Source organism: Carex rostrata, chromosome 27 (genome assembly GCF_964058835.1).
Source record: "Carex rostrata chromosome 27, lpCarRost1.2, whole genome shotgun sequence".
In the NCBI taxonomy this organism is placed as follows: domain Eukaryota; kingdom Viridiplantae; phylum Streptophyta; class Magnoliopsida; order Poales; family Cyperaceae; genus Carex; species Carex rostrata.
This window is the reverse complement of record NC_135944.1, coordinates 6,495,027-6,520,834: the sequence shown is the minus strand read 5'-3', so window position 1 is coordinate 6,520,834 and position 25,808 is coordinate 6,495,027. Positions and strand designations below refer to the sequence as shown.

At 31.9% G+C, this 25,808-nt stretch overlaps 2 protein-coding genes and 1 pseudogene across 3 annotated transcripts; 2 read left to right on the top strand and 1 right to left on the bottom strand.

Moving 5' to 3' along the window:
- The first annotated feature begins 11,453 nt into the window (after positions 1 to 11,453).
- LOC144545204 (chaperonin-like RbcX protein 2, chloroplastic) lies at positions 11,454 to 13,424 on the top strand. Its single transcript, XM_078293794.1, has 5 exons — positions 11,454 to 11,847; positions 12,306 to 12,397; positions 12,536 to 12,593; positions 12,989 to 13,054; positions 13,148 to 13,424. The coding sequence occupies exons 1-5, from the start codon at positions 11,611 to 11,613 to the stop codon at positions 13,262 to 13,264; spliced, it is 570 nt and encodes a 189-aa protein (XP_078149920.1). The 5' UTR covers positions 11,454 to 11,610; the 3' UTR covers positions 13,265 to 13,424.
- Positions 13,425 to 17,723: 4,299 nt separating this feature from the next.
- Positions 17,724 to 20,184, bottom strand: LOC144545098 (polygalacturonase-like). The gene is made up of 9 exons (XM_078293672.1): positions 20,012 to 20,184; positions 19,804 to 19,932; positions 19,301 to 19,471; positions 19,184 to 19,204; positions 18,855 to 19,062; positions 18,670 to 18,751; positions 18,467 to 18,575; positions 18,269 to 18,385; positions 17,724 to 18,009 (listed from the first exon to the last, which is right to left on the bottom strand). The coding sequence occupies exons 1-9, from the start codon at positions 20,165 to 20,167 to the stop codon at positions 17,782 to 17,784; spliced, it is 1,221 nt and encodes a 406-aa protein (XP_078149798.1). The 5' UTR covers positions 20,168 to 20,184; the 3' UTR covers positions 17,724 to 17,781.
- A 1,689-nt stretch (positions 20,185 to 21,873) lies between these two features.
- Positions 21,874 to 25,808, top strand: LOC144545077 (uncharacterized; annotated as a pseudogene). Its single transcript, XR_013508381.1, has 7 exons — positions 21,874 to 22,029; positions 22,583 to 22,752; positions 23,275 to 23,351; positions 24,411 to 24,476; positions 24,542 to 24,616; positions 25,059 to 25,133; positions 25,388 to 25,808. The product of XR_013508381.1 is annotated as an uncharacterized LOC144545077 (transcript).

Genomic DNA, 25,808 nt, shown 5'->3' with positions numbered 1-25,808 from the left:
TTTAGTTTTACGATTTTTAAAGTTCAAATAGTCAATTCAAATCATTCAACATTACCTTTATATTAAAATATGCTTGGAGATCAAATTTTATAATTTTGTATTCTTTTACTATTTATTAAGTATACAAAATTGTTGTTTTTCAGTGATCCAACATTACCTCTATATTAAAATATGCTTTGAGATCAAATTTTACATTTTTTTAAATTTTTTTTACATTTATTATGTATATAAATTGTTGTTTTTCAGTGATTCAAAATTGTCTAAAAACAACAATTTTGTAAAATACTTAATAAATAGTAAAATTAAAAAAAAAATGTAAAATTTGATCTCCAAGCATATTTTAATATAGAGATAATGTTGAACGATTTGGATCGACTGTTTGGACTTTGAAAATCATAAAACTAAATTTATATAAGATATTGTAACTTACAAATGTTGTAAGTGGATCCCTCCTCCTATAAATATATGTAGATATAGATACAGAGATAGGCTGCCATACTTTGCAAATTAAAGTTGGTGTTTTAATTTGTGTTCACATCTCTACTTTGAAAGTTCAAATAGTCAATCTTAACTTCTCAACATGTTCTTCATATTGAAATGTATTTAGAGATCATATTTTACATTTTTTTGAAAAAATTTTTTACTATTTTGTTGAGAAATTTTCAAAATGAGTGTTTTTCATTAAATAAAAAAATTTCAAAAAACACTGATTTTCCAAAATTCATAAATTTTACATTTACTTAATTTTGAAAAATTCTAAAAAAAAAAGTAAAAAATTTCAAAAAAAATGTATAATTTGGTCTCCAAGCACATTTCAATATGAAGAACATGTTGAAAAGTTCAGATTGACTATTTGAACTTTGAAACTAGAAATATGAGGTCCCGTGGAACTAAATCGTATTAATGTGCTTATAGACCAAATTTCAAATAGTCAATCCAAACTTCACAACATGTTCTTCGTATTATTATGTGTTTGGAGACCAAAATTTACATTTTTTTTTTTAAATTTTCAAAACAGGATGACTGTTTTGAAAATTTCTGAAAAAATAGCAAAAAAAATTTTAAAAAATATAAAATTTGATCTCTAAGTACATTCTAGTATGGAGAACATGTTGAGTGCTTCAGAACAATCATTTGGACATTAAAAATGTAAAAATGACTTATAAGCATATGCCCTCATATGCTTATGGAAGTAGAGTAACCAACACACACACACACACACATATATATAGAGAGAGAGAGTTGGGCTACGGTACTTCACGAAGTAAAACAAATGTTTTACTTCACGTCTATATCTTAAAGGTATTTGACAGATCTTATTGTTTAATATATGCTCGGTGTTTTAAGGATTTTATTTGAAAAAAAAACTTGAAATGAGTGCTTTGATATTTCATACATCGAAATGAATAGAAACCATATCCTTTAAGCACTCTATAATTTTCTCCTCTTTCTTTCTTTTGCATCTGATTGCATTCTTAACTATACTAAGATGTTATTAATCATGCTGTAAAATTAAAATAATGAGTCTAATAGATAAAATGAATATGCATAAGCATACAAGCATCTGATTTGTAGTACAGTTTTATTTTTTATGAATTCAATTTCTTTCCATTTTTACATTAATACACATATATTCGACATAAACATTATAAGGAGTAATATGAAAACAATATAATCAAGGATTTAGACTTTTGATAAATGAATACACATATTTGCAAGGATTGATTTGTAACTTTGCACATTCTTCATGTCAGTTTTCTCTTTTCATGTCATTTCTTGAAAAAGGGTATTGTAGGATTCAAGGCTAATTAAATAGATCTACTTAAGAATCAGATGTACATCTATCATATATGAGATGCATGAAACCCTACTCTGATTGCATTTTTTCTTTTTTCTTTTTCTTATTTTCTCTCTTTGTTTGTATGCATCTATAATGCACATGCACACTTATGCTTGATTAAGTCTTACACTCTTACTCTATTTATTTGTGTTGTTGTTGTTCATTTTCTTTATTTGTATAGATATTCATGGTTGATTTTGACGAAATCTAAGCATACATCATTGAAAGAATAGATCCAATTTCTCCGACATGAAAGAAGTAAAACAAAGTAAAGCATTTATTCTTCTTTAAAATTAGCCCATAGTGATAAATATCAAACAATATTTTGACAGATAGTCATATAAAGTTAAAAATATGCATATCTTTGTGTAAAATTAAATAATGCAAAAATTGCCGCAAATCTAAGCCGAGAGAGGGAGGAGGGTACATATTTGTTTCATTTTTCTTTGGAGTTATTTCATTAAATGAGTGAGAGAAAAAAGTGAAAGGATAAAATCAGTATTTAAAGAAAAAAATTCTCTTAGTTCTTAAAATCACAAAAGATGCTCTTAGTATAGCACCCTCCTTTAGAATAAATTACTTAAATATTGATCGTAATTGGTAATTAGAATTAAAATTTAAAACATTGAAAATTATAAGTTGAGTATTATGTTTTATCTAGTTACCAATTAATTAATGAGTTATAATCTTATTAGCTATTTAAATTCGATTCATTATTTTCTTATCTCAGAAAAAACTTAAATTCGTCCCCGTCTAAATACAGTGCTCCACCTATAAACCCATTAAGGAGAGTCTGCCTCAGAAAAGAACTGACATAGACATCTAGCTGCACAAGGAAAAGAACAAAATAAATGATTCAAAATAAATGTCTTATTAACTTCTTTTGTAAGTAAAGACAATATGATCCAAACAATGTAAAAAAATGAGCTATTAATATCTACATCCCTCTCCAACTTCAATGGCACCCTTGAAAAGTTAATATTTACTAACTTTCTTGGTCGCTTGTTAATTAATAATTATGCACCGTTCAAATTAATAAAATAGGCTATTTAAATTTAATATTTCATAAAATGTTTACAATGTCCAAGTGGCTTGGTGGGAGCCTATTACCAAAATAATGATGCTTAAATAATTGACAATTGACTAAATTCAAATAATCCCAAAATACATATATATATATATATATATATTAAATTAAAGAAAGTACAAAACAAGTGGGGGAGCCGTGTAGGATTCCTGATTCCATCCTTTAAAAATTTTAATATTATTTTTTTGTTTATTCATCTCTTGCCATCAAGTCAAGCCACACACCTCATGCATATATATAATAACTCATCTTTATACCATTTTGGGAATCGTTAAAAGAAAAGGTTGTCATGTTATGTATTTTTTTTAATAAAAAATTTAGATGCGCGTCTCCATCTAAGTGCCCCCCAATTTGCCATTGACCGACCTATGGCCCACCTGTCAGTGATGCATTTACAGGATCTAATCAAAAGTAATTAACAAGGTAATGAGCACTTGTGCTCTTATTAAAGACTCTTAATAGTTTCCCATTGCCGACGGGCCTACATCTTCTTCTTTTTTGTTTAATTTAAAAAAGACCATTTCACCTAACCCTTTTTTTTCTCTAGCTAGGAAGCACCATCTGGCAATGAGATCCAATAGGTTTTTTTACACATATAACCTTGGAATTGTTTCTTTATATTTTAAATTTTGTAGGGTGCTTTACTTGAGAAAGGGGGCATGAACATCGATGTGAAAATCGATCTCATGTCCGATTGGAGCCGTTCGATACGTTTCAAAACTTGTGCAGTTTATTTAGATTCACAGGATCTTAAAGTAATTGAACAAGTATGATTATATATCAGGTTGAATTTTCATTTTAATTCAAATTGTCTGTACAAATTTTGAAGTGAATCGAACAACTCCAATTATACATCACAACAAAATTGGTTTGATGTCCATCAGACCGCCTCCGATCATATTTTACTTGGGTAACTAAGCAAAGCAATATGTGCACATATTACTCATTTACTTTATTATTATGTCTTCATATATTGATAAGTTTTGAATTTATTAATTTGGTTTGACTATTTGAAATTTGATACTTATGTTTGATTTAATGAAACATTCAATGAAAAAACTTACACAAACTATTATTTACTATTATATATGTGTACTTGTCTCCTACACAAAAGCAAAATTATGTCAAGAAAGTCATATCAATAAAAACTTGTTTATTACTATTATATGTACTTGTCTCCTACACAACAGAAAAAAAAATTATTAAGAAAAAATAAAGAAAAATAAAGTATACGGATTCAACATATATTTGCAATGAAATTAGCCAAGCTTATTATTGACTTGATAAACACAACAACATAATTAATTACAAAGTTCCAAGATCTGAATTCAAATTTAGCAGCACATGATATGCAATCAATGAACATTATTTAATTATATCAGAAAGTCATATCAATAATTTTAGACTAGACAAGATTGCACTGTCATAAATATGCACCACGTATTCTCTAGTCTGAAATGATATTTTATCATGTGGGTTAGGAATTAAAAAATGTTGGAGGTTCTTTCATTAAAAAATGTGTATGGTTATTAAGAGGTTAGTAGAGTGTGAGTTCTAAGTATCACACTTAAAAACCTATGGTGTTTTTCTTTGTGTAGCGAGTTAATAATTTTTTTTTTTTTTTTTTTTATAGAAGAAATGTTAGGCAGAAAGAAAAAAAGAAGAAGGAAAATATCTTGGTTTTAGAGGGAGCCCAACTTTTTTCTCCTATTATGATTACTTTCTCTTTTATATTAACTAAAAAAAATATTGAAAATCTATAATAAGTATTTTTTTTTCTCTTTTTTGACTCCTTTTTTACGCTCATTTTCCTCTGTCGTGTTGTTATATATACTACAAAAATAAAGTGCGGAATTAATTTATTTTTCTTTATTTTTGTGTGACTTTTGACTTGGAGTGTGTTGAGAATAATGAACATTAGGGGTCATTAGCCTCAGACCCATTAGGGTTTATTCATTGCTTAGATTAAGGAAATTAGAGGGAATTACTCATTCTTTTTTTTTTTTTTTTAATTTAGACAATATTACCGTCCGACAACAATAGAGACTAAGTAGGAGACCGTTTGAATAATATGTACAAAAGCACTTTTTTGTAACAAAAAACCAATCAGAACTGAATAATATAATTTTCAATTCATCATTTAATCTCTTCTCTTAATTACTTCAAAAATCAATGAAGTGGATCTTGTTAGCCTTTTTGCGATAAAGTGATTTGTTAACATTCCTTGTTAATATAGAAATGTTTCTTTGATATATATGTTTCTTTGTTAATATTTTAAACAGAATTAATCCGACTACAATCTATAATTCAAGAGCTCTTTAATATTTGTGTGATTGTAATTTGCATGGATCTTAAAGTGAATCGGACGTTCCAGATACATTAACTCAAAAGATTCTTTTTTGAGTTAATGCAGAGGATACGAATTCCTTAGGAGGGAGGTTCCATATATCACACCTCAATCCAACAAAATTATTGATTCGATGAAGATTAATATATATAATTATATTTTTTTCTCTACTTATAGGATCTTGCTCCTTAAAAACAACATGATATTTTTACTATGAACCTAAGATTCTACCACTAGTTGTAGTACTGAGCAATATGAACGAGAACGAACGAAAGAGTCAGGAGAATTAAAATGAAATTCAAAAATGCAAATAAATAACTTAAATTCTAGAAAATAAGGAAAAAAAAAAGGACGCAACAAGAAACATAAAAAAAGATGGATGACAAGGGCTAATGGTGACCATCTTTAAGCTATAATTCAAGAAAAATGTTATAAATTACAAAATGTGTAATGCTGTTAAAAAAAAAAAAAAATTCATAAAGGGAGGAAAAAAATAAGACACTTTTACTTGCTGGGTTTTCGGATACCACTTTTGGGGTTTTGCGGTAACCAAAACCCTTTTAGGCTTAAGCTGCGGAAAGAACGTAAAACAAAAATTTTTACTTCTAACTCAAGCCGTGAATTAAAAGGGATATGCCGGAAAGACCAAAGCAGAGTTCCTTCTGAAGTCTTTCATTGCAAGGACCCGTTTAATCCTTTTTACAGATCTACTCCATGATTGATTTCTAAAACTTTAATCTACTTACAAATTAAATAGATTAATATAACATATTTATACCTTGTTTCCAAATCACAGTTGGAATGCAGACCGAGCGAGTAGAGCCTCACCAGGGAAGGAGTCGACTCGGAGTATCACACGTGTGATACCTCTATCGGTAATCCACCAGGACTAACCGGAGAGCGGTTTATTTCTTCTGCCAGAAATACCGTAAACCGCGGAATTATGCAAAAACACTATTCACGGGAATAAGACGAAAACCCGTAATCACGAATTTTCGGTTGCTCAGTTTCATCAATATGCAAAACTGACATACCGCGAAATTCGGTAAAACACTATTCATCAATCCCGTAAATATTCTCCACAACAACCCACAAGATTATACGTCAACTACGTATAACTTTCTTTTCTCAACCGAAACACTATTTGAGAGAGAAACCGGGAAAGAGAGAAAATACCGATTCGTTTCTGCACGAAAAGATACATGTGAATGTGCATATGTATATATGTGAATATATCTTTCTCTCTCTACCCCTCCACCCCTATTTATAGTGTTTAGATTCGGTTGCAAAAGACCAAAATGCCCTCCAAGTTCGGCCTATTTACAAGATATGCCATTGACACCTCATCCTTTTATATGTGAAATGACCAAAATACCCCTTCCACACCCTTCCACATCCTTCTCCATGCTTCTACACATGCAAGGTGGCATAGGTGTGAAATGACCATTTTGCCCTTGTGGATAGGATTGATGACATGTCATCTGGATAGGATCAATGACGTGTCATGCGGATAAGCTCGAATCTGAAAAGACCCGAATGCCCTCGGCCCGAACACAAATAATATTCGTATAATTATTCTGAACAATTATATATATATTTTTCTTTCGGTTATTTGTTTCGGTATCGATGACGTGTCATCTGGATAGGATCGATGACATGTCATGCGGATAAGGACGAATCTGAAAAGACTCGAATGCCCTCGGCCCGAACACAAATAATATTCGTATAATTATTCTGAATAATTATATATATTTTTCTTGCGGTTGTTGTTTCGATAATTTATACAATGTGTCCTGCACATTTATAAATTATCCGGTTAACTTTTATACAACGTGTCATACACGTTTATAAATTAACCAATGTTTTTGCTTGTTATTTTTACATAACATTTATAATTTAATTATAACACGTATAATTAATTATAATCATCTTATCATTGATCATAACCAATTTATAATCAATCAAAATAAGATTCTCCGATTAACTCCTATATGGTGTGACCCAATAGGATCTGTGTTATGTTGGTAAATAGAGTTAAAACTGTTTTAACTTCTATAATCATGGGTGGCGTCTGGCAACACATCATGACCATCCAATTACACAGATGATGCTGTACTGTACAATATCACGATCCAGTAAACAATTTACTTGTGTCTGTTCTTCTGTCTCATAGCTATCAGATCAGTTTCAAGGTAGATGTGTGTCATCCTTGCTAACTGAATCTTTTCTTGATCTTGAGCAGATTATCAAATATAATTACTCTTGTAATTATACCGCGCGCTGATAATCTTACTCTATCAAGGGGCCCAGTGATGCTATAACTCGTATAGAGATACGAGGGACAAGTAGTATTCTTGGCAGACTATCACTTCCTCAGCTAAGCTATATATATCGAAATGCTACCGTTATGACTGCTTTTTACGGACAGTGTTAGATAACACTCACACATATATATTTCTTAGTGGGAACGATAAATACCTCATACTTTAGAACGTGACACTGAATGAGAAACATTAATGACACGAACACAATTCTATTTAATGTCTCATTCGAGGTCTGTCAAATACCATGTTCCTAGAACATGTATCTATGTGATTAAAATGACATCTCGTGTCAAATGGTTTGTAAAACTTAACCATCTTTTAATCCACATATTAACCTTATAGCGGTAATTAGTGTTCCTGCTAATTACCTTGGTTAGTGACCTTTTAAGATTAAGAGTATATATCATCTATATTATGGAGTTTCACAATTTCAGTCATGAACTCGAAATGATCCATAAATTCAATAATACTCAAGGCAACAAAATGATATTAATCATCCAATTCATGAACAAAGCTTTATGATAAATTATCGTATTATTGACTTCTAGATTATTACAAACTAACATTACTTTGGTTCCACAAATGTTCAACAATATGTATCGGATACTATTAACTATTTTCTTTTGACAAACAAAAATACAATCGATAATAAAGTATAAACCAATCTTTATCAACAATTAGTGTTGTTTTCCGGATATAGCTACAAAACGAGAAAAAAAAATACTAAAAAAAAGGATTTTTAAAATAACACAATTTTTAATAAAAAAGATCTTACATTCAGTAAATTTTAAACTTAAATAAATATATTTTTCGAAATACTTAAACATGTAAAATAGCAATATATTCACATGAAAGTTTTTATTTGAAAAATACAAAATAATGATTTACGAGTTTCATTATACTTTATTCCCATCAAACAAATATATATTTTTTTAAAGAAGAAGAGAGAAATACAAGTCCTCTGTGCAGCATAAATGAGAAATAAAAAAAAACATAAATATGTTAATAATATGTTATAAACGAGAGACATTAAAACTCAATTCATGAACGATATTTTCAGAAATTTCTTTGACACTATTTAAACCACACAGAGTGCTACACAGTAATTGTCACAGAAAATATAAAAATACAAAAATTAAATGATAGTCAGGTCAAGCACGCTATCCTAAAAAAATATTATATTTCCAATCTCGGCGCAATAATACCACAATCGTCGGTTGAACACAAATTAAAAAAATAAGACTATTACATAAAGCGGACAGCTTGTTCTGGTCCCAGATCTCCATAAATGTTCAACTCTTAATAAATGACTCTGATTTATTGCGGCAATTCCCCTGTATCACAGTGGGGGCTTATGGTGAATCTGTGAAAATATTTTCGTATCCGTACCCGATAAGCTCACAAAAAGAAAATATTATTTGTAACCGTCTTATCAAATATAATATAGGTTGAATAAACAGATAAATATCTACTGAAAATTTTTCATTATGGATAATATAATATCCATATTCAATCTGTATTCGAAGAAAACAATATGGATAATATAATATTTTTTTAAATAAATATCCAATTCGATCCATATTTTCATCTCTTTACAAATATATATCTATATAATGTATAGAGTAACAGTACAAAATCTTCTTTACCTGTATTCTCACTCGTTAAGTTATTGAAAATAAACTTTACCACCGTATCTGATAAACTAAACGGATACAATACGAATAGGATAAATGAATAATAAAGTACAATTGACACCCCTAATTTATATTTAATTATAGATGAATGGAAGAGTTCTATTGGGTTGGATGCACAGGAGCTCGCTATAAAGTTGGTTACACAGTGTAAGAGTGTAGCGAACTAACCAGGAAAACTGAACTGATTCTCTCATTGTTTTTTGTGAACGCATGCTGCTCTCAGTACATAACTCTCTTGTAATATATATAAACTCTAAATTTAGTCATTTTCATCAAAAGAATATTAAAGATTATTTTGACATAATTGAAATTAAGACGCATAGATAAAATGTAAATTCATTAATTGAAGGGGTCATAACTCATGAGTCATAACACATAGTATCAAATAAAACGACTAAATAAAACTCAGTCCATGTTAATTGTTAAACACTTTTAGTCAACCCCTTATTTCAAGCTAGATCGCTTTAATTAAGGGCTAAGATATCTTTTCAGGTTTTCCCAACTTTTTTCTTTTCTTTTCTTTATATCTTTTGATTTATTCCTATGGATATTAATTATTTAACGAAAACTATGTAACTATAGGTTAGTTTTGTACGTAGAAGACTGTAACTTTTGGATAGCAGACTGTAATTTTTTATATGCAGAAAACTGTAATCTTATGTGGCCGACAACCCTGTAACTTTTGTGTAGGAAAGTATACTAAGTTAATTTCATGACAAGTGGACATAAGATAGTTGGCTGAGCCACATGAGCTCTAAGAGAGAGCAATTATCTATCTCTAGTTCAATTTTAAAATATATATATATATATAGATATCTATTTTATCATGTTTATTAAAGAAATAATAAAAATATGTCTGTGTTTAAAATAATTATACAATTATATTCTATGTTAAATTTTCTGCTCCATTTTATTTTTCTATTCAGTGACTTCACAGCTTCCGGCGTCGTCTTGCTAGTGTGAACATTCCTGCAAGTATGAACAATGGTTCAATCAATGTGAATACTACTGCTGCAAATATATATGCGTACTTTTTTTTTTTTTTTTTTTTTACATATATATATATAAACTTGCAATTCAATCGTACTTAGTATTACTAAAATTCTTACATTGATTGTATGTGTATTACTAAAATTCTTACATCCTTGGTTTTTTTTTTTTTTTCAATCGTACTTGGTATTACTAAAATTTTCGTTCCTACAAGTAAAATACTACATACATTGAAAAATAAAGAAAAAGACTTTGCTAAACCGATTGCTCAACACTCACTATCACACTCACTGTCTGATGACTTGGCACTTGTCACAAAGGGCCTTTAATCTGCCACCTCATCAAGTACATCTCACCTAGTGGATGAGTTGCTATCAAAATTAAGAATAAATAATAGAATAACAAACACAGGAAAAAACAAAAGAAAAATAATTCATCCTTTGAAGTTTGAACCAACATTTCATTTTGGGCCACAAAATTTCTTGGTTCCTGTTTTTTTTTTTTTTTTTTTTTCTGAAAGACTCAAAGAAAGGAAGCAATTCTTTTACAAAACACTAAGCCCACAAAAAAAGAAATTAAAGATTGCTGGTCGTAGACGGGTCCAGAAGAGCACAAGTTCGCTGCGGCACTGAACTATGTGGTGGCCTGTGTGGCCTTCTTCAATGTCATATAAAATTAACTCCTCAGGGTGTGTTCTAGAAGGAGGTCCGTGGAGGGAAGGAGAGTCCATATCCTCTGAGATTATAAAATATTTACGTTTATATCCGGACCGTCTGAGAAAGTACATGTTCCTTTAATATTCGTGCAGATTATGATCGAACGGTTCACATCTAAACATAAATATATATTCTGGTACCTTAGGTGATACGAATTCGAGTGAAGGGAAGGGAGCGAAGATGATTTGAGACGTGTCCGGATCAAACATGAACCAATTACTTGCTAAAAAATTGTAAAGTTTGGAGGTGAGCAAAGAGAAGAGAAGGGAAGCAGATGTGCATTATGCTGAAAAACTGAACAAAAACTTGGCGATTAATTTGTAATGAGCCGGTTCCTTCCCTCTCTTTTTTTTTTTTTTTTAATCTTTTCTTTAATGAGAAACATACCACGTATTCTTGGGATTAGATTATAACGAAATATGATGTGATGAGTAACACAAAAGGTAGGTCACAGCATTAGTGCCACAGAATATCTCGAGTTGTCAACTACTAGAGGAAATTAGACCAAGAGCAATTCAAAGCCAAAAGACACTCTGCTTCCGGTTCTTTCTCTCCTCTTCTCTTCTCTACAAACCAGAACATCTACAGAGGGAAATAGAGAGAGAGAATTTGATGGCGTATGCTCGGTCGATGGTGATCGGATCGGGGGCACTTAACATTTCGGGTGTAAACAAAAGATGGTCATTGAGTAGAACGCTTTTCATGGGTAGCTCGTTTGTTGACACACAACAAGATCTCCATCGTTCGTTTCGTTGTCTAAGGAAGCGAAGGGGGAGGAGGAGTTCATGCCTTGTGGTGGTCAATGAATTAGCCGGCCAATATGAAGATGCATTTGAAGACGTCGATAAGGTATCAATTAATGTCAATAATATCTCTATTTTTAAAGTCCAAATAGTCAATCTGAATCGTTCAACTTGATATTCATATGAAAATGTCTTTGTCGACTAAATTTTACATTTTTGTTAGATTTTTTACTATTTTATTAGATAGATATAAAATCACACGATTTAAAAATTATGAACCATCCAAAAACAATGATTATCTACCTATTAAGAAAAAAAAAATGAAAAAGTAAAATTTGCTCTTCAGATACATTTTCATATGGACTTTATATTTAACAAATCGGATCCACTGTTTAAACTTTAAAAATAAAAATAAAAATTTATAGTACGGATATCTTACCATAGCCTCACTCTGTGGCGTATGGGTGACAATACCATATAACAAATTAATTAGTTATGAATTTATGTTATAAACTTTTGATATATGAGATAGGAATTAATCAAAAAATTTGTTGGAAATTGCAGCAACTGGTACACTACTTCACCTACAAAGCGGTACGAACGGTTCTTTACCAATTATACGAAATGAATCCGCCCAATTACACTTGGCTTTACAAGTAAGCACATATAGTTCATAATCAGTGATTACTTTGTATTATTAATTCATTGCTTTAAACATAATTATTCTCCCTTCTGAAAATTAGAAGTTTACATGTAAATAACAAGATGTCTTTTTTGTTGTTGTTGTTGTTCAGTTTTGTTGGCACTAATCAGTCAAGTGATGGTACACTCTTTCTACGTACTCTTGCCAAGGTGATTCTTTGATCTATATCTTTATTTTGAGTGATGCTATGGTACTATACATAGCGTATATTGGTTCATACTATGAATTAATATATTAAATATTAAAGTTCAAACAATTAATCTGAACCGTTCAACATGGATCTCAATATGAAAATTTACTTGTCGATCAAAATTTACATGTTTTTAGATAGGTAGAAAATTCTAAAAAATGTAAAAATTAGTTTGCAAGTTCATTTTCATATAGAGATCATGTTGAACGGTTCATATTGACTATTTGAATTATGAAATCGAAGATATTAATCAATAATACAGACCAATTTGTGCTATGCATAGTACCATGGCCTCAGTCTATTATATATCTTCACATTAATTTCTTTACTTTTAATATTGAAAAAAAAAAACAGGAAAGGCAGGACCTTGCAGAGAGAATTATGGTAACACGCCTTCACTTATATGGCCAATGGATCAAGGTTAATAAATTTATATAGTTTTTTATTTTTCTGTTTTTGTGATGCTAAAGATGTAGATCAGTACTTAACTTACTTTTTTTTTTTGGGTTTCAGAAATGTGACCATGGGAGGATGTACCAGAAAATATCAGATGAGAATTTGGAGCTCATGCGTGAGCGTCTGATCGAGACTATCGTTTGGCCAACTGACGATGCAACTACAGAAAATTGATTGACATCTATTTTGTATTTAATTTTAGATTGTTTTGTTATTATTCACATACAGTTTAGTTATGATCGATGTCATGTCTGAAGAGTCATCTATAATTCAATTCTCTGTTACAAAATTGTATACATAATGATAATTGTAAATAATTAAAATTTAGTATCCATGTATCTCATATTAGATTACATCTGCGTATTTTCATACTATAAGACCCTGTAAGACTATATTTTAATTGAACTTTTTAATATCTAATGTGTTGGATTAATATAACTATATATGTGAAAATGGTATATATTTTCGAGTAATGGAGTGTATACTGATATTCTACATATAGAGAATGGACCGGTACGACTTGAAAACGGGTCAAATCGGACACAAAACGGACAAGAAATGACTATAATAAGAATTGCAGAAGCAAGATAGGGGAGGACCTGTCAGCGTCCTTCCGGTTGTACCGGATCTCAAACCTTCAACGTTTTGGGCACTGAGGGGTTGAAGAACTTGAGTGAAATGGGTCACATTTCGAGTCCCAATTGCTTCCTACGCAGTTTTCTGTTAGTATGTCTACTTTGTCTATAATTAACTTGGACTAACAGGCCAATGACTCCAAATACTTCACACACAAATGAATTAGAGAGATTAATTACCTTGAGAAGAAGCTCGGAGTTGACGGGAAGCTGAACTTTAGAAGTGTCTCGCACTGGCCAAGCTCGTAGGATATTGCCCCTTTTCCTCCTTTGTTGTTATTGGAAACTGGTCGAAGAAGAATACTCAGACGGTAAGAAGCGAAAGGAAAAAGAATGAGCACCACTTTTGACAGAATAAATTCTCGTCGAATATCATCATTTTTCACGAGAAAATTTTGAGGCGAAATTTTCCCTCCAAATCATTTTTGATTGTGCTCCGATTAGAAAATTAGAGACGACGTTAATTCTATTTTGCGTTTTAGTTGGAGAATTGGCATTCCGATCAGAGTGTTAATGTTTACTTTAATGGATTCACTGCAATGATTTAGTACTTGTTGCTATGATGAGCTTATATGATTAGTTCTACATTGCTCCAAATGTCACTTTAATAGTAATTAATAATTAAAATATGAATTTTAAATTTCAAACAATAAGCAATAATTTGATCCAAGATGTGGATGATATTACACTTATGATACAAGATGTACTTATGATTCTACATCTAAATGTTTTTCTATTACAATTATGACACAAGATGTGGATGATATATATTAAGTAAACAGTATGGGTGTACTATATATATTTCATTGAATAGCTAGGTTGACACTCAATGATTCACTATATATCTATATATATATCTCATCATATGTAATATAATTGATTTTATTTTTCCTCCAAATGAACAATATATAAATATTTTATGCAACATGCGCCTCTCGCAGTAGTTAAAGAATACAATTACATGTGCCTCTCGCCGTATAGGAGGATAATGCAATTAGTTGGAAACATGCATGTTAGGCGCTTACTAGTGGGGAAAAACGTTGATTTCCATTTGTCTATACAAGGAGGGATCAATGTGCGCTGTTTTATAACCAAATTATAAAATACCTTCCCATCAGTTACTGCACGTTGTGCTTTTTTATGTTTCCACCATTTTGTGACGAGATGGCTAGCAGAAAAATGGCTTCCATCAAGATGTCCTTCTATGTCTTTGATTCTTCTCAGCTTAGCCGTTAACGGCAGTGAATTTGGTGTCGTTGCTGAAGCAGCAAAAGAAAAAAGTCAAATTGAGGAAGCGAAAAAGGTTGCCGGTATGGCCGTCAAATTTCATGATACTGTTGGTGGTGGTGAAGTAGTTATTTACCAGTAGTGTATTTACCAGTTGCTATAGCTATAGCTATTCAATGAAAGTAGTGTATCAGTGGCACTTGCAGCAACTGGTACACTACTTCAAAAAATTTTCAAATTAGTATATGAATTATGATTTCTTAAATGGAGTAATTTTTTCAAAATTTGATAATTAATAAACTTTTTGATATATGTGTTGGCAATTGCGGCAACTGGTACACTACTTCACCTACAAAGCATGCACAAACGGTTCTTACCAATTATATGAAATGAATCCACCCAATTACACTTGTCTTTACCAGTAAGAGGGTCTGGCACTCCTTTTTCATTAACCATAATCGGTTACAGAGTTTCTCAGTTTCTGAGTAGAATCCCAGTGTTTTTTTTTTTTCTTAAAAGTAGAAAAGAAAGCCAAAAAAGAATATAAATAAAGGAAAAACCAGAAAAACAAAAATAGAAGGATGACTTTGTAAAATTACATGCCCAATCTATCAGATATATTTCTCCCAATTCATTGTTTGTTCTTTGAGCCTGATCTCCACTGTGTGTGCACCTCTGTTATGAGATCATTGTTGTACTTTGTACGTTCTTTCAAGATTTGATTGCATCATTCCCGCTATATTAGCAAATACGAAATTAACAGTAGCTCCTTTGATTTCCTGGCAATACCGGTCTGGTAAATGAGACTAACCTTGTCCTGTCCCAGTATCATCGACTATACATCCTGTAACACTCCATTATAAATTTGATTACTTAGCATTATTAATTCATTGCTTTATATGTAGTTATTCTCTCTTCTGAAAATTAGAATTTGAGAAGAAAAGGGAGCTGCATACATGTAAATTTCTTTGTTTTACGTACAGTTTTGTTAGCACTAATCAGGTGAGTCACAGATAAGCTTAAAAAATTCGTATGTTTTGAGGTACAACGTTGAGTGTCTAATTAAAAGTTACTGCACCAAGTTACAAATAATTTTCATTGTTTTTTCATCAAATCAAACACTCTTTTACAGTTAAAAGTTGTTAATTATTACAATTATAACGCATGATGAGTCATCGACAGTATGAGCTAACTATATATAATTCATTAATATGCTGACACAGTATGATTTACTCTATATATTTTATCATGTAATTGATATAATTGATTTCATTTCCTCCAAATCAACAATATATAAATATTTTATACAACACAACATGTATGCCTCTCGCTGTAGTTAGGGAATACAAGTTGGAAACATGTTAGGCACTAATTAATGGGGGGGAAAATGTTGAATTTCATTTGTCTATATATATAATTAAGGGATCATTGTGTAAGTACTATTTGGTAACCCAATTATAATTAACTAATCAGTTAAGGTAAGTAGTGAGACATAAAATAGAAATGGCTTCCACGAAGATCATGTCATTGTATGTTGTTGAAGCATATGCAATTGGTGTTAATGATGATCATCTTGTATTTGGTAGACGTGTGCTTTTGCAAGTTCCTCTTGCTTCAGTTGATGCTAATGTCGATATTAAGGCTTCCATTAATACTACAAATAATTAAGGCTGATAGGCCTTGATTATACTACTCCCAGACTCTTAAATAAACTTTATTAAACATGAATTGAGGATTTATATGTATAATTGTTGTTGTGTTGAACATCTGAATAGAATTTGATCATTAATATAAAACAAGTCAGTAAGCAATGAACATCTGAATAGAATTTGATCATTAATATAAAATTCTGCTGAAAGAAATCAAATTAAAATATAATCATTAATCTTTTCCTCTCTTGTCTCTATCTCCTTAAGCAGAGAAGAGAATGAGGGAGAGGGAAGGGAGCCGAGTCGAGCGGAGCTGAGAGCGCGGTATCGTTGGAGCTCGAGGTGTAGAGCCTTTACCCCCATCTTGATCGGAGCACGACAAATCCTGTCGTCGGAGCGCAGCGGCTATCTGACGAAAGCAGATCCGGTCGTAGATAGAGATGGAGAAAGAGGTAATATGGCGTTTTTTAGAATAGATAAATATGATGGGTTGATTAGAATAGTTTACGTAATTTCATAAAAATAAATGAGTTTAGATATAGGAAGGAGGGTTATTTAACCCATTGTAAGTCCATTTTTTATCAATGAAATTGTTAGTACATGTGTATTTACAGCCGCTAACCTTCAAAAAGAAGAAACATTGTTATTTTAATTTTTACAAACACAAAGAAGAAACTGCAAAATCATGAGCTCTGATATATATGGTGGGGCCAAATCAACCCCTCTTTTAGACCAAATTACATTCTGACATGCACTTGTTGTGACATTCCATTGCTGCAAAATCAATTGTTTGGTTGCAAAACAAATGCTATTAATTAATTTCTCTAGAATTTTAAAGAGAGAATGAAGAATATCCTTTATTAATTGCTTTTGTTATATTATTACATTCTCAATTCTCTTCTATTTATAGACTACTTCCCGTTACCATTGTTGTGTTGCCTAAATTACGAAGAAGATACGAATTTAGAATAATTATAGAAGGGTTAACGGATAATTAAAGAGGCTCTGTTATTAATCTTCATTATAGCTCTAATGGCTATTTTACAAGAGTCTTCTATATCTCAACAATTTCTGCCACAAAACCAAAACACAACAACCAGATTAAGTTTGTCTTGATATATAAATTCAAGATCAATTTAAATGTTTCAATGTAAAACAAGAAGATCTTTAAACTACAAAATCATGAGCTCTGACATGGTGGAGGGAGAACAGTTCCTCTCTTAGACCAATTTACATTCTGACATGCACTTGTTGCTACAATTCCATTACTTCCTTGTAAGTTAATATCCTTCAACTCAATCCCCTGGCAAGGAACACTTGCGCTGCAATTAAATTTAATTGCGACTGGAGTTGCACTCGTTCCTTTTATATTCATGTAACGCACATTTGTTATCGCCACTGCTGATTTCTGCAACACACACACGCACGCACACACACACAAATAATTTAAACAAGGATAGATGATAGATCCAGTGTAATATAATACGAGTTGATCAGTTGGTCTTATCATAATCTCATGATCATATATATAATTATTTGCATCCTCACTGTCATGTCATTTATCATAATTAATTTGTCATTTCTGTTAACATAATAAAATTGGTATCATTGTATGATGATGATAATTACAATGCTGATGATGATCGGTACCATTAGTTTTAGTGTACCTGTGCTGCACAAGAGGCAGGGGAATCACAGTAGAATTGATCGATGATTAGAGGGTTTCGTACATCATGCATTGCCATGTTTTTGAATACAATGTTATTCACATAACCATGGCCTCCCTACAATAAGATCTAAAATGTTATACAAGTTCAAGCAGAAATAACTAATTGAATATTTATTAATTACAAATAATTAAGTACCTGCCAAGTCTTGATTCTAACACCATTTTTAGTACCATTGAAATATATCTTGTCAACAGTTACATTCGACACGTGACCGGTTGAGCCCTTTGCTCCTAGGCTCCCGATACTGCATGCATAGAAAATGGCAATAAAAGTAATCAACCAGTAATTAATTAAAAAAGATCACTACTTAATTAGCTAGTTTTATATTAATTAAAAACCTAATTCCATTGCCGGGCCCGCAGAGGATACTGTTAATTCTCACGTTATTTGCACCGTTCACCATGGCTATGCAGTCGTCACCTTCATTTAATGAAATAAAGGAGAAATCAATCAAACAAAACCAACTTATAACATCCAGCTATAGCAATTGAAAAAACAGTATAACAACTTGATAATTATGTACCATTTTGGATTGAAGAACCATAGATTAGAATAGCTGTCGTGGCGGTGACATGAATACCGTCCGTGTTAGGGGTCCATGAAGGAGAAGATATGGTTAGTCTAGAAGCAACGACATTTTGTGATCGATCGAAGGTGACATGTGTAGAAGGGCTATTTATTATCTTCAATTTCTCTACTGTCAAATCCTTGCAATTGTTGAAGATTAGTGCCTACAATTTGTGTGTGTAGACAAATAATTAAATTCATAATACATTTCATACTTACTAAAATTAGGTTTTATTCTCCTAATTAATATATATGCACAAAAAATGGGAGAAACATTTGCAGTACCGTTGGAGAGTCCGTGCAAGGCTGCAAATAAAATACAAAGAAACTTTAAATCTTTCTGAATTGCAAGTATATAAATGCCAGAATTGTTGAAAAATATTTATGTCATAAAAAACTTACTAGAGATTTGTTGATTTTGCAAGAGATTTGCCACCATACATTTCCATTGCCATCGATTATACCGCCACCAGTTACAGTAAGATTCTGAACCCAAGTAAATACGATCCAGACCCGTAAATTTTTCGGATCCCAATCACGTCTGTTTGTAGAAGCTACAAGCTTTCCTTGAATCTGATGAACAAAAAATGTTCCTTGAGATTATATATTTGATAAAAAAAAAATTACATGAAAGATAAAATACGGTATCCTAATAATACGGGTATTGAATATGTCGATAACATATTTTATTGTATATAAGGATAACTATTTGTTTCTGAGAAACAAAATTAAGTTTTCAGTATTAACACAGTACATGATTTTTATTTGGTATTAATACAAGAAAACAGAACCCTAACCTCTGTTTCTTTTTCTAAGTAAAAAGGAACACTGTTAATTTTGTTTTGAGCATTTTTTGCATAAATATTTCTCTAAAAAAATATTAAAAGAAGTTATTTAAGTCTTACCTTGAATGTGATGCTGGAATTACAAGGGCCTGCGAATGTAATAGGTTTGAGCCGGTAGCTCTTTTGCGAAATCAAAAGAATCGCCGGAGTCTTGGAAGAACAAACATTGCTCCATGCATTTTGAAATGCCTGAAAAATAAAGAGAAATAACAAAATTGTGTAATTTCCATAATTCAATTTAGACCATGATCAATGTTTAATTAATTACCTTAGTATCATCGGTAATTCCGTCACCTTTTGCACCGAAGCTTTCGACTTGAACTGTCGTTTGTGTAACCAGTGAGCTTTCTATAGCATCACCATAGCAGCCTACCAGTTGGTTCAGAAATAGAAAAATGAGAGGAAAAATAAAAGATCTTATCATGGCAACACACTTGATAGCACATGAAGTATCATGTAGAAATGAGACTCTATATATAGTGTATATATAATGAATTGAGTATAATTGAAGTTGCTTAATTGAGTATGCCTTTGATTAGGGATAAGGAGACATTGATCCGGTTATAGAGCATTTTTATTCTGATAAACACTTGTTACTAGAATTTAAAGTCAAAGAGTACTTGGGAGTCTCATTTTTTTGCCTAGTAGGTATAGATTAATTGTTAGATTTGACATGGGGATTTACAAAAGATTGCTTTATGATCTATCTCTATATTAGGTCTGATAATTAAATTGATACAAGTAATTTGGTTCAAATTTGCTTTCTTCATTTTAATTATATAGATATATATATAGAGAGAGAGAGTAAGAGTGGAATTTGGATCCTCTAAAGTAATCCAATTTTTTGTTTTGATTCGGACCGTCCAATCTGCTCTCACACGAATATTAAAGGACCCCGTGCGTTCCACCATGGGACGAATTGGCCCGAATTTCTGATCAGATGATTCTGATCAAAACTAAAAAATTGAGTTACTTTAGAGGATAAAGATTCGTAAGTGTGAGGCTATGTTACTATGCATAACACATATTGATCCATACTATAAATTGATATTTTTGTTTTTAAAATTCAAACAGTTAATCCTAATTGTTGAGCACAATCATCATATAAAAATGTATTTGCAAACTAAGTTTTATATTTATATATATATATATATATTTTAGATTTTTTTTACTATTTTATTAGATAGATAAAAATCACTACTTTTTGATGGGTCTATAATCTTTATATTAAGTGATTTTCTATCTATCTAAAAAATAGTAAAAAATTCTAAAAAAAATATCAAATTTAATTTACAAGTACATGTTAAACGGTTTGAATCGATTGTTTAAAATTTTAAATTAAAAATAATACAAACAAATATACATTATACATAGCAGTGTTGTATAAAATAGTCGTTTAGGCTGATTAATTGTTGGCGGCAATCAAATTGTCATGGATTTTTCCGATTTATCGGCCGATCATTTCAATTATATCCAATTATTTCTGATTATTCTTAACTAATCTCTTGATGACACCATATCCGTATGACAAATACATACCGTTATTTACAACACTGACACATAGTGATAGTGCTATAGCTCTCAAGAAAAAAAAATATCACTTTTAGATACCTATAGTTAAGGAACGCTATCCTCTGCGGAGTATCCTCTGTGAAGCTGTGCGGAGCTTTTAATCTGGTCCGTTCGTTTTGATCGAACGGTCCAGATCAGATCTCAAAATTTGGGCCCCCTCTGATCTGGTCCGTCCGATCAAAACGAACGGACCAGATTAAAAGCTCCGCAGAGAATACTCCGCAGATGATACTCTTCCTATAGTTAAAAGGCCTCATTTCCTGAAAGAGGTATCGGTTCAATTTTACCAGAAGAGAGGTAGCATATTATTGGGCTGGGCTTTTCTTGTTAGCTCGCTAATAAAAGGTAGCATATTATTGGGCTTGGCTTAACTTTGTTTTAGTTTACTGAGTTCATATCTCTAAGGCATCTCAAATTTTGAGTTTAGAATCAAAACGTTCGATCAGAGGTGGAAAGCAGAGAGACCTTTAATATTCGTGCCAGAGAAGATCAGACGGTTTGGATCTAAATTCTAGTTTACTAGTGTAGGTGTAGTAAAGCGAGAAGAGAGGTAGTGTGGAAAAGAGAGAGAAAATGGACAGAGAGTGGGGATCGAAGCCGGGGAGCGGCGGGGTAGAATGAGGCCATTGACCGGCGGGAGAGGCTCCGCCGTCTCCCTCTCGAAACCATTGACCTCGCCAAGGATCCCTATTTCATGCGCAATCACCTCGGCAGGTCTCGTTCTCTCTCTCTCTCGAAACCCTTAAAACCCTAATTCTCTTGGTCTGGTCTGATTTCTCCTCTGCTAGTCTTAGGGTTTATCTCAGTTTCATTGCCAGTACAGAACTGTACTGTCGACTAGATTTTAACCTATATATTATGAGATTTTCTTATACTGGTACCAAAGAACAGGTTTTACTTTATCAGATAAAATAATCATTTTTAGAGTTGACAGAAAGAAAATGAATCATTATCAGTGTCTAAGGGCTTATGCTGTTTCATTACCAGTACAGAACATTTGATAAGATTTCTTCACTTTTGTTTCCTAGTTAACCTATATTTTCTGATTTTCTTGTTCTAGTACCAAATAACTCATATACTTTATCAGATAAATGCATCATTTTAGAATCACCGAAAGAAAAGGAATCATTATCAGCTTTATTTTATCAGATAATTTTGAGACAATCATGGATTGCTTTTCATTTAAAATTGAGCCGTGTTTAATATTACCTTACTAAATTGTTGAAATTTGAATTAAACAGATTCTGACGAATGTTCTATTTTGTAGCTATGAGTGCAAGCTTTGTTTAACACTGCATAACAATGAGGGGAACTACGTGGCCCACATTCAGGGAAAGCGGCATCAGACCAATTTGGCCAAGCGGGCTGCCCGTGAGGCCAAGGACGCCCCTGCGCAACCACAGCCTCACAAGCGCAAGGTTTCTGTCAAAAAATCTGGTATCTATCTCCGTATATGTATATTTTTGTGTGTTTGCTTTTTCTTTACTTCTGATGTTATTTCTTGTGTAATATTTGTCATTAACGAGTCTCCGTACCCGTACCTGATTAGCTAACAAAAAAAAAATCTTACTGGTACCTGTCTTATTGGATATGGTATGGTCTAGTAAACGGATAAAAGGTTGCCATTGAATAGATATATACGGGCCATGGATAAAACTATATCATATCATGCATTGTTCCCATATAATATATATATCTATGTATATAATTTTATATTTATATTTTTATTAATTAATGTATAGGGTAACAGGTATGAAACAGTGTTTACCTATACCTTTGCACGTACCCAATAAGCTAACGAAAAAAATCTTGCCCGTACCCGTCTTATTGGATATGATATGCATGGGTCAGGTAAACGGATAAATGGGTACCATGACACCCCTAGAAGTATTACTTGATAAACCCTTTACTTAACATGACATGTCTTAAACTTAAGTAATTTTTATTTGTGTTTTGCAGTTAAGATAGGGAGACCGGGTTACCGAGTTACAAAGCAATATGATCCAAAGACCAAGCAACGCTCTCTTCTTTTCCAGGTACTAATCATTGTGTTGTGCGATTAATCAGTAAACAATCGATCTGAATTGTTCAATATGACATCCATATGAAAATGTACTTGTAGATCGAATTTTATATTATTAAGATTTATTTTTTTTTACTATTTTTTTAGATAGGTAGAAAATCACATGATCTAAAGATTCTAGACCATTCAAAAGCAGTGATTTTCTACCTATTTAAAAAAATAGTAAAAAAGTCCTAGAAAGTGTAAAATTTAGTCCGCAAGTACATTTTTGTATGAAGATCATATTGAATGGTTCAGATCGACTATTTAAACTTTGAAAACGAAAATATTGATCCATAGTATAGACCAATCCACGCTATGCATAGTACCATAGCCTCACTCTTGTACCTACCGTGTTATGGAAATTGTTTTGCAAGTGCCACCAAATAATTGCTCATGTTACCTGATAATACATAGTGTTTAACCTATTGATGAGGTTATATATGCGTATCCTGTTTTATTGTGACGTATTTGCCCCTACTAATAAGCCAATTTTTGGCCTATAAATTAGCAAGGTAAATTGAAGAATGGTAATTTTTTTTATGTTGTATTGAAGACTATTTGGTGGTTTGGTTTATTTAATGTGAAAAGGTCACTGCTTCTGTTATAGGAATTAAAAGAAAACCAATAAGTTTGACATTTCTTTGTTAACTTAATTTTTGTTTTTACCAGCTGTGTTATTTGCAAACCTAAAGGTTACATTTACCAGAAATATAAATCTTTTGTCAAATACAGTAAAATGCTGAGTGTTAGTTACAAAAGAATCAGTTTAGCAGTAATGATACTGGTACAACAGTTCTGTACAACACCATTTATTTTGTTAATAATTTATCTACATGGAATATATAATGGTGAGAAGTAAAAAACTGATGAAACAAAAATCTCGAAAAAACTGAATCTATTGAAAAATTGACATGAAAAAGGTACTAAATTTTGTTCTAATTTATGTGTACAATATTTTTGTTAAGCTTACTAATTCATGTTTGTTGTCAAACTCACATAGTAATTTGCAAATATCTTTTTCTCATTTCACATTTTGTACCCAGAAATTGAAGATAACGCCAAGCCACAGCATCGATTCATGTCTTCTTTTGGACAGGTGAAATTTTATTTTAACATTCAGTAATTTTTCACTCTCCTACTAATTTTATTTTATAAATACAGAGGGTCCAAGCTTGTGACAAAAGATACCAGTACCTCTTATTTGCTGCTGAACCATATGAAACTGTTGGATTCAAGGTTAGTTTGCTTCACAAAATATGCTTAGCAACCCCTATAAATTGAATATCTTCAGTTTTGTACTTTAAAATTTCTAACTTTGACAAAAATTATACTATTGCCCCCCTCATAAAATGATTTACATGAAACTTATTTACTGGTCCCCCTATCTAAATTTTCTGGCTGGGCCCCTGGTAAAAAGTGTATTCTCTTTTGATAAGTGAAGTACCAACACTATACCAAAAGTGAATGATTGGTTCTACTTATTGCATGTGATGTATTTATAACTAACACAAATAATTGATGAATGATGTCATGTTCTCACATGCAAGAAATTCATACTCGATTCAAAATTTCACCTCAAATTTTTACTACATCCTTGGACCACTAAAAACACAATATTTTTGCCCTGATAGCTATTCAGTTACTCTGCTAACCCTAGTTAGTTTTTGACCATTGTCAGATTCCCAGCACGGAAATTGATAAAGTGGCTAACAAGTTCTTCACTCACTGGGATCCTGACTCCAAGATGTTTACGGTTCGCTCATACTTTCACTTTTTTCCTTTCTTATTTTTGGCGAATGTCATGAATACCCCTCAGAATCAAAATGAGTTTTAATAGAAAAGTTCAATAAATTGGGTAAATTTGTGAGTTTTTGAAATTTAGAAGGGTAAACACGTAATTTTGAGGTTTTCGAGGGGTATATTTTTTTAATTCCCCTTGCTATTTTTTACATAACCCAGCTGAATTTGTATACATCTCACATGTTTCTTTCTCTTTATAATAAAAAGTTACAGTTATATTTCAAAGTGAAACCGGTAGAACCCAACAAACCACCACCACCACCGCCTCCATCAAGTTGCCTCTCGGCCCCACCACCACCTCTGCCTCAAGGCCTACCTCCTAGAATGCCTCCTCCACCTGGCTCACAGCCTCCACTGCATCCTCCATCATTTGCAAACGGGCCCCCACGCCACATGGCACCACCACCTCAGATGGGTGGTTTCCCGCCTCCTATGCCAATGCAGGGTTACTCTGCACAATTGCCACCACTTCCTCCCCGTTAGATTAATATGTTATATCTTTAAAAAAAATTTAGTGTATTTGTGATTTTTAGATACAAAAAACATTATCACTAAATTGCCCCTTGTATGGTATGTCTGTTTTGGTAGAGTATATTCATGTTGCTTTGGTGGACCTCATATATTTTGA